This window comes from Zingiber officinale, chromosome 5B (genome assembly GCF_018446385.1).
Source record: "Zingiber officinale cultivar Zhangliang chromosome 5B, Zo_v1.1, whole genome shotgun sequence".
Lineage (NCBI taxonomy): Eukaryota > Viridiplantae > Streptophyta > Magnoliopsida > Zingiberales > Zingiberaceae > Zingiber > Zingiber officinale.
In genome coordinates this window covers 72654077-72664713 of record NC_055995.1, presented here as the reverse complement: position 1 = coordinate 72664713, position 10637 = coordinate 72654077, and the positions used below count along the sequence as shown (strand labels likewise).

Below are 10637 nucleotides of genomic sequence, written 5' to 3'. Positions count from 1 at the left end.
GGTATAATTACAAAATCCGGAGGACGACACTGATGATTGGTTTTAAAAAAAAAACATAACACCAAATATTTATAGACCAGACGTGTTAAAAAGAAATATCCAAAAAAGTTTTCGGACACGTGATCAATTTCCTCATGTAAAATGATAAAAAAACACTAAATATATTTATTTATATAGATATACTTGGCTAACATTAAATTATGATAAATATTTAATAAATATATCTATTAAATTATTATTTTAATGGTAGGTTAGTTCTCTAAAAGGAATATATTGTAGGGTTTAACTATAATATCTCGGTAAAGATGATCAAACTCGGATATAGTGATAAATATATAAGAATTTGTGTTACAGAGCTTGACTATAACGTATCAGTAATGACAGCTACATCTTCACGAGAATTTTGGTATAGTGTTAAATAGACAAGAGTACTTCTGATATGATAAGTTGGATAAAAATAAATATTATAAGAAAACTAATAGTCTAAGATTTTGAACATAAAATCCTCACTAGTTAATAGAGGCGGATCCAGGATTTTAGATTTGGGGGGCCGTATACTAAGTGACAAAAATAATTATTATACATTGTATTCGAATGCTGCATGGTTAATATGGCAAGAGAGGAGGTAGAAGGTGCCTACAAGTAGGCGGACGGAGCCGATGGAGTTGGAGTCTTACTGTCTTAGGGAGGTTTCGGTCGCAAAAGGAGTAGAACTCGATGGACATGACTAAGTGCCAAAGGAGTAGAACTCATATAAAAATAGAACGAATGACCCGTGAACGACCCACAATCCACTTAATGAGGAAAAATATAATCATCTCAATTTGGCCGAAATCTATGAACACGCAAAAACCTTAAAAAATCTTCTTTGTGCACGAAGCAAATGCTATGAATTTATATAAACTTATTTTAATTGCTCATCTAGCAAAAAGAATCTTCTCTAGAACCGAAGTTCTATAAAATAAATGTGACACTCGTTTCTTCATTAGTTTACTTAAGAAGTTTCATATTTCTTACAAGTATTGAGTTGAAACTCTCTCTTTCTCGTATCATTCGACTTTAGTTAAATTATTTCAACAAAATTATTCTCATAATTTATCTTCTTAAAATTCTTATAAGGATTTGTATTCTCTTTTAAGATAACTATCTTTAGTTCTCCTATGATATCTTTTAATTATTTTCTATATATATATATATATATATATATAAATTGAAGAAACATCACATGATTAGCAAAAAGTTCTGAAAGAGAACAAATTAGCCATTTGAGAAGGTTGAGTCATTAATGATTAGAAAAGTTCAATTAACTGTCATGCTATAAAGCATACTGCCACTGGAATAAAGTAAAAATAGAATAAAGGCCAACAACTATGAACGTGATATCAGGGAAAATATAACATGATATAGGAAATATTACAGATTAGAAAGATTTGGTAGGAAGTGAGAGGGAGTAACTCATTCTTGTTATGTAAATTATACGAATAGGATGAGGTTATAATTTATATGATCCAGGTTGTAAATTCAGCAAACAATCAAGAATCATTATGTATATTATGATCTCCGAGGTAGGTTTAATCATACACAAGACTCTTAGGGGAAACAAGTAAGAAAAACTTCACCTAAATAGAAGAATCTTCGTTGTTGAGCATCAACGACATGATAACAACGATGCTAAAAATACTGGAGAGCAGTGGCGATGGTGGCATCGATAGCAACCGTGGTGGCGATGACAACGACGGTGGTGTGCGGCGGCAACGACAATAAGGGTAATGATAAAAATATTTGAGGGTGCGTAGATGTGGGTCGAGGAAGATTAGGGTTTGGGTGGTTTTAAAAGAAAAATGGGAGAAGAAGTCACGGGAGAAAAGTTTGATTATCACCTTTTTAATTGTATTTTTTGCATAAAATTCTAATAAATTTTAAAATTTATAACTAGGTCCTTTTAAATAAATTAATTCATTTATTTTTTCGATGATATAACAAGGGCGGACATGGATTGGGGGGTCATGGCCCCCCTATTGTGCATCCACCCTTGCTAGTGAAGTAATGGAGGTAGTATATATGATGATTAGGAGAAGAATTAGTATTTTGTATGTATAAAAGATAAAATGGGTAGGTGAAAAGATAAAGATGATAGAGAACTCATATTTTAAGTTATGATATACAAGAAAGATTAAAACAAGAAGTGGAGTGAGTATTGTTGTAGATAGTTCATTAAACGCTAAAATTGTAGTAGTTAGAAAGAGCGATAGAATTACAAACTCTCAAGATAGTAGTGGCGAACGAAAACATAAACGTAATTAGCATATATGCACCTCAAGTAGGATTAGATGGAGATGTCAAATCAAGGTTTTGGGATGACAAAGATGAAGTATTACAAAATATTTTATAAAATGAAATAATTTTAATAGTAGGTGATTTAAATAAGTATGTCAGAATGAAAAATGAGAAATATGAGAGAGTGCATAGGGTTATAGGTTTAGAACGAGAAATGAAGAAAGAAAACCTATATTGGATTTTGCGATAGTATATGACTTTGTATTAGCTAATATATTTTTTAAGAAAAAAGAAGAATACTTATTCACGTTCAAAAGTGAAAATAATAAATCATAAATAGACTTTCTTATAATTATGAAGATGGATAAAAATATTTATAAAGATTATATCACCCTTGGAGAAAGCTTAATTACTCAATATAGGTTAGTAGCATTAGATATACATTTCAATTATAGTGTCAATAGAAGAAAAATAGACATGACTCATGGAATTAAGTAATGGAAGTTAAAAGATAGAAAACAAAACATATTTAAGGAGAAGGTAGAAGTATAGATATTAGGTGAAATGTACAATGACTTTAATTTGATATGTGATAAAATGATATTAAAGTTAAAAATAGTAACCAAGAATATACTCAATGAGTCAAAGGGGCATGCACCACCAACTAAGGAATCTTGGTAGTGGAATGAGAAAATATAGGAGAAAGTGAAAAAAAAAATGAACTACCTATAAGGAATTATATATTTATAAAATGAAGAGAACTTTAAAAAATATACAATAGCCCAAAAAGAGTCTAAAAAACAGTGAATGAAACAAAAAAAAATTGAACGGTTATATTAAAAATTAGATACAAAAGAAAGGGAAAGAGACATTTATAAAATAATTAAAGTGAAAAAGAGGAAGATCAAAGATCTTATCCAAATAAGATATATTAAAGATGAATGAATAGGGTGCAAGAAAATGATGGAGAAATAAAAGAACGTGGAAGAGGTATTTTTATCAGCTTTTTAATGAAAGTTTAGGTATTTAACTTAACTTAGGTAACTTAAATAGGTTAAATGAATATAGAAATTTAAATTTTTATCATAGAATTTTAACTTCAGAAATAGAACAAGTTTTAAATATGATGTAAAATGAAAAACCATTGGACTAGATGATATTCCAATAGAGATATGAAAGTGCTTAGGGAAACATAATATTGAATGACTTACAAAATTATTTAACATGATATTTAAAATGAGAAATGTCTAATCAATGTAGGGTAAGTACTTTAAATTCTCTTATATAAGAACAAGGGAGACATATAAAATTATGTAAACTATAAGGATATTAAACTAATTAGTCATATCATGGAACTTTAGGAAAGAGTAATAGAAAAAAGATTAAGGAAGGAGATCGCGGTGACTGAAAACTAATTTGGGTACATTTTTGGAAGATCGACAATGAAGCTATACATCATCTTAGACAAGTAATCAAAAAGATCATGAACAAAAATAAGATCTACACAAGATATTCATTGACTTAGAAAAAATTTATAATAGAGTTCTAAGAGAAATTATATAGAGAAATATAGAAAAAGAATGTGTTAGTATAGCATATATTGAACTAATTATGAATATGTATGAGAATGTAATAACTAGAGTGAAGATTTCAAATGAATTAACTAAAGTATTTCCAATAAAGATAGAGCTACATTAAAGATCAACTCTAAGTCTCTATTTTTTTTTACACTGATCATGGACGAACTCATTGAATATATTCAAGAAATAATACTGTGATGCATATTTGTTTGCAGATAATATTATTTTAGTAGATGAGATACTTGAATGAGTAAATGCTAAATTAGAATCATGACGGAAAACATTAGAAGTGAAAGGTTTTAACTAAGCTTAACAGAGTAAATAGAGAATATATGGAATTTAAGTTTAGCAATATTAGACATAATGAGATAATTATTAATATAGAAGATGATGAGTTGTCTGAAATTAAGAGATTTAAGTATTTACGATCGTTTTTACAAAATGATGGAGGGATTGAGATAGATGTTTTACATAAAATACAAGTAGGATGTATGGTTGAAATGAAAGTTAGCGTCGAGTGTTTTATATGATCGTAAAGAACCTCTAAAACTTAACTAGGAGTTCTACAACATGGCGGTTAGATATGTTATGTTATATGACGCTGAATGTTGGGCTATGACTTAACCATATAAGCAGAAGATGAAAGTTGCAAAGAGAGTATAATAAAGTGGATATGTTGACATACGAGAATGAATAGAATAAAAAATGAAAGCATTAAAGAGAAAGTCGGAGTTGTATCTATTGAGAGAAACTCCAAGAGCTATGTTTAAGATGATATGAATATATGTTTAAATGACTAATAAATAGTTAAATGATGTAGAAATATGATGACAAATACGTACACATCAAACAACAAAAAGGAAGACCAGAAAAGATTTAGTTAGCAGCAATAAAAATAAGATAAAATTTATTTAAATATAGATGATGATTAAAAGACAACACTTATAATAATTTATATAGCCGACCCCACCTATTACCTATTTTGATAAAAATTGATTATTTATTCTGACACGCACATAATATTTGCTAGCGGCTTATTAAGCATTCCATTAATTGCTAATTAGTAGAGTCCAACACGTCCATCATCCACTCGCTGTCGACGAAAGAGTCCATGGAAGATAGATCGAACCCGACGTCAAGATGATCGAAGTCATGCTTCTCCAACGAGTTCTCGCTCAGTCCTGTGAAAATGGAGGCATCCTCCGCCAATGGCAGCGGCGGCGGCTGCGGCGGAGGTGGAGATGGTGGTTGGAGAAGCAGTTTCTCCAGGCCGAAGAACGACCGGGTGCACCTCTTTGCCTTGGTTCGGATGATAACGTCGGCTTTGGCTTGGTTACTACTCTTGGCTTTGGATGTCTCGCAGGCGTTTTTCTTGCCCAAAGTTGTGTTCCAGTAGTTTTTGATTTCATTATCTGTTCGGCCCGGAAGCCGCCGTGCAATCAGAGACCACCTGCATGCTCACGAACAGTACTCACATAATTAACATTTAATTGTCTTTCTATACAAAATAAATAACGTGGTGCATGGACCATGCACCTGTTGCCGAGGAGTCTGTGGAGTCTGATGATGAGCGCCTCCTCGTCGGCGGAGATGTTTCCCCGCTTGATGCCGGGCCGCAGGTAGTTGAGCCACCGCATGCGGCAGCTCTTCCCGCACCGATTCAGGCCTATAATATATATATATGTATATAACAAATAAACATGCATGATGCATGCATGCATCCATCGTACAAGAAATTAGATGACTGGCCTGCTTTCGTGGAGAGGTTTCTCCACTTGCCTTCTCCGTGAGCCTGGACGTAGGAGACGAGGATCTGGTCCTCGAGAGCTGTCCATGGCCCCCTGTTCAGGTTGTCCTTTCCGTAGCATGGCGTCCTCCTGATCCCCATCTCTCTTGAGTCCTGATCGATCGAGTTTGGTCGTGATTTAGTCGACAGTTATAGGGCACAGGCCCGGGACCGGAGGCCAGTGGTGACGGAGTTTGTAACGTGGCGAATTATCATTGGGCGGCACTTTATATTTTTGGGAGTAGACCGTTAGTTAGAGTTGCTTTAAATCAACCGGCATGGACCTTGTCATATTTAATATAGTTGCGTTACAAGTTTTGATTAGCTGTTCATTTCGTTTTCGGCATTTCCCCAAATGATGCAATTATTTTGTTTTTTTTGGATTTTTCAAAAAAATACTTCTTACCTATTTGAGCAATGCATTAAAAAGAAATAATTAATTAAATTTTCTTATTTAATTAAAATGAACTAAACTGAATCGAATTAGATTCAGAAAAAAAATAAATTATTTCATCAAAGAATTTCATATGTGCGAAAGTCATTGGTGACACTAAAAAGTTTTTTTTTAAAAAAAAAAAATAGGTTTTATCCATATTTTTATTTTTGATGTTTTAAAAATTTTAAAAATACAAAAGTGGGTTAATAAAAATTTAAATAATAAAATTCATGATGATGGCTTAATTTTATTTCACCTTTATTTATTTTCTTATAGTTAGATATTAAATAATAAGAAACAAAAATAAAAAATTTAAAGAATTTTTAATTTTTTATTAATATTCTTTTATATTTTTAATTTTTTTAATAAAGCTCTAACATTAAACATAAAAATATAGATAAATTTAGGAGATTATGATGAGTTTAATAATATATATTTTTTTAAAAAAATAAGATTTTTATATTATCACTGACTTTGTATGAAATTTCTTGATAAAATATTAATTTTTTAAGTCCGGTTCAATTTAGTTTGGTTTGATTTAAATAAGAAATATCAGTTTAATTTAAGGTTGAAATAGACAGAATAAGTATTTTAAGATTTAGGTGCGCCTTTTGATAAAATTCAAAATATGATATGTTGTTTGGTAAATTTAAAAAATTAAGTACACCCTTTAGAAAAATATCCGTTCATTTATATATGTTCTATTTGGGTTCATGATTGGATTTGAATCACATGGACACCAATATTGTTAATAACATTTTAAATGTTGTTGGCAGTGGCTGTCGACCAATCTTGAGTTTGTTCAGTTAGATCGTGAATAAGTCAATGCATGGTCATTTCAATCATATTTGGGGCCCTAGTAAAAAAAAAGAAAACTTTAATATAATTTTTTAAAAAATAAATTTTTATGATTGAGATGAAAAGTTACTAATTAAATTTTTATATTTAAGATTTGATAATAAAAATTTTTAGTAGATAAAATTATTTATTTAAGAATTTATTAATAATTTTTATAAGATTTATTATCTCAATGTTATTTTTTATTTGAGTTTATTATTTCTTTTAAAAAAATTTAATTCTCAAAATAAATTTAAATCATCAATATCAAATAATAAAATAAGATTCAAATATTGTTTTCTTTTAAAAACTCATCAGGTAGCAATTTTAACTTTTATATGTTATAAAAAAATAGAAATTATTTTTACATATTTTAAATTGTTGAAATCTAGTAAAGTCAAGAAATGAGTCAATAATATAATTAAAATAATTGATACATAAAAGACTAACCATCTACTTTAGATGGAATAGGTAGGATATCCCTACTTTATGTTCTTATCAACGAAGAGGAAGACATGCGAGTAAGAGAAATTATTGGTAAGAGAGGAGAAGACGTCATTTGAGAGTATCATTGACTCAAGAGGAGAAAGACGTAGATCACTAGTGAGGAAGCAAACGGGTACAAAAATACCACAAGAGAAAGGAAGGGTATGAGATTGTTAGGATAAAAAAAATTCATATATATCTATAATAATATGATATTGTCCATTTTTAATTTAAACTCTAATAGAATTATTTTTAAACTCTACCTAAAATATTTCATATCAATAAAGATGTCTTCTATCTTTTAAACTCCTAAACTTTTCAATGTATTTTTAATCTATAACTTTGATTATATTCTCAATAGAAATTGATAGCTACTAGACGCATATTTATTTTTAGAGATGAATGCAGTGAAAAAAGAATTGATTAGATTTTTAAAAATAAAATATATTTTTTAAAAAATTGTTAAAACAATATGCATAAGATTAAATCACATGAAGATCGAAAAGGTTGTCGACTCAATGCAATTGAGTTGTGGTCTTTGTTCAATGGCTAGGGCTACCTAGTTTATACAAGTGGAGCTACATGCATTTGATGGAATAAAAGCCTGACTATAGAGTATTGAGTGGTTGTGAATATGATTATGTAGATCGTGAGCTCGATGGATCAGAGGCTTAATAGGAGATAGACTCAAAAGGTGCACACATTAAATGGCACGAAGTGAGAGTGAGAGAGCTCAATGCATTCAAGGTGGACTCTAAAAGATGATGGACTTAGGAGGAGTGAGATCAAGGAGTTCAACGCATTTGATGATCACGTCCTAACATGAGGAGTAGGAACATTGGGCAATCAAACACATAAAAGCATGAGAGTACATAAAAATGGCTGTTTTGATTTTTTTTTTCCTTTTTAATAAATTTTTGGAAATAAATAGAAAATCTCCGACAAACTAGATAACATTCAATTAAACTGATGATGATGATACTCAAATAAAATCATATACTTCAAATATGTTTATCATAATTTTGATATTTATAATTTTAATATTTCTTTTCCCTCCTCACTCTCCATTTTATTCTTTTCATCAATTTGATAAATATGTATACAACCGTTACCATTTTACACAGTCATCTATAGTCATTATGATTTACTTTATCATTCTCTGTTTTTTGTCCAATCCTGAGAAATGATTGGCGGTAACATCATGTTCATTTCCAATCTATGATAACTTTTTTTTTATATGCAGAGCAGCAATTTTCTTGATCCAAAATGATCATCTTTTTCAACAGTACGCTGTAACTCGTTCTCCTTCTCCATCCCCTTCTTCTTCTTCTTGAAAAGGGGGACTAGATTTCAAGTATACCATGAATTGAAATCCAGCCTTTCTCATGAAAATTTTCTGAAATATAATGCTAAGGACTCTTTATGGATATAATAGATATGTGATATTTGACCTCCTCATGCAAAGTGACACTGTATTAGAATAAATATTTCTCGTGATTTATCTTCTGTCAGAGAGTGTGGGGTTATTCTGAAGAAACCGTTAAGGTGACGATTTTATTTTATTCTAATAAATATAAAATATCTATCTAGGACAGTAGTGCGAGAATGATAATCTAAAAAAGACAGAATAGTTGGCATGGCAGGGACGAATATATTACCAGCTTAACTCCTCACAAGCTTGAGCAATGGTTTAGACTTTGACATCGCAAAGGCCTATATATGATTGCTATAGACCAAAAGGTACGTAGGAGTATGTCATATTAAGGTGATTTGAAGACCTTGGATAGTGTTGAAACATTTATTATTTTCACTCGGTACCGCATCACTTTCCCAAGAGACAATTGATCTTTTGAGCTTTGCAACATAGAAATGAAAATTTTAGAGCACTCATGTTTCAATTAATGTAAGACTAGTAGTAGCATAGACGGAGCCACGTGAGGGCTATGCTGTGCTATAGCCCAATCCTAACATGGCCCAAAATAAATAAGCTTTCACACAGCTTATTATTATCTATATAAATATATTAGGTATTGATTTTTTTTTACAAAATAAATAATCTAATTGAATCATCGAATATGAAGTAAAGATGCTGGATTAAAATCGGATTGAGGATGAACAAAATCTATCGGATATGCACGCAGATAAGAAATATGTTTGATCCAAAACGGGATTAATTTAGATCTGATTTGGCATTATATTAAATCGATTCGATTTAAAACGAGTTAAAAACATTTTGAGAAAATCTATTTTACCCTCTCTGTTCTTTTTATTTTCTTCCACTGCTTCTATCCCACCGCCTCATGCCCAAGTCTCTACTTGCCAACTTCTTATGATCTTCTTCTTTAATTACTTTTTCTCTTCTCTTTCTCCAACTCTCTTTTCTTCTTCCTTTGCTCAAGAGCAATATCCCTTATTAATTCTCTTTCTTTTGTTGTTGTCTAGATGATCAACAACAATCCTAGTCATTGAAATACATAACACAAGAACACAAAAACATAGAAAAGAAATAATAGAGATAACTAAAGAGTAGACAATTGTTTATTTTATTTTATTGATAATTGTCATATGCTAACCAATTTATTTATATATATTGCTAAGATAATATATGAAAAATATAGTGATAAACATGGTAATATGTTCATATATATGGTAATAATAGATATAAAAATAATGATAAATATAGTTTGGATTGCAATCCAAACATAGTAAATCATCAGTAATTTAAACTAATTTCTGAATTTCATAAATTGCTATTTTTGTTGTCATTACCACAAATTTAATGAGAGATTTTGAATGTTGAGTTTGGTTACCAATAATTAATCAAATCTTTTAGAGCAAAGACCACGAGTATGATCAAGGATACGACAGATCTGTTGAACTTTGCTTTTAATAAAAGAGGACAACAACATGAAGGAGATGAGGAGCTGTTGTTTGAAGGTTGGAATCTGATTTGTCGCCGGCATAAGACCAGTAGAGAAAGTGTCATGCCTCGAAGGTGTACTTGTCTAATGAAATAGACGGTACTCCCTTGTGACAATATATGATACAATATGATACAAAACCACAAGCATGAATAAACATAACAGCAGAAGATAAAATAACCGACTACACAATAGAGAAATATATTAAAACCCACTCAACATACAAAATGATATGACTACGTACAGGTACGATTTAACATAATAAGAACATAATCGAATAAAAGAACATCACAAGTCCAAAATCCACACACAAG

General features: G+C 30.5%; 1 protein-coding gene across 1 annotated transcript; it reads right to left on the bottom strand.

The window, feature by feature from the left end:
• Positions 1-4913: 4913 nt before the first annotated feature.
• LOC121986723 (transcription factor MYB1-like) lies at positions 4914-5745 on the bottom strand. Its single transcript, XM_042540668.1, has 3 exons — positions 5607-5745; positions 5394-5523; positions 4914-5307 (listed from the first exon to the last, which is right to left on the bottom strand). Exons 1-3 carry the CDS (start codon positions 5743-5745, stop codon positions 4914-4916), a joined length of 663 nt encoding a protein of 220 aa, XP_042396602.1.
• Between the last annotated feature and the right edge of the window lie 4892 nt (positions 5746-10637).

What these genes read in the sequence shown, in the direction of transcription:
- LOC121986723 (XM_042540668.1), bottom strand. Translation starts at nt 5,745, where the DNA reads ATGGGGATCAGGAGGACGCCATGCTACGGAAAGGACAACCTGAACAGG. An exon ending in AAACCTCTCCACGAAAGCAG is followed by an intron (nt 5,524 to 5,606) that starts GCCAGTCATCTA and finishes TATATATTATAG; the next exon opens with GCCTGAATCGGTGCGGGAAG. An exon ending in CACAGACTCCTCGGCAACAG is followed by an intron (nt 5,308 to 5,393) that starts GTGCATGGTCCA and finishes GTGAGCATGCAG; the next exon opens with GTGGTCTCTGATTGCACGGC.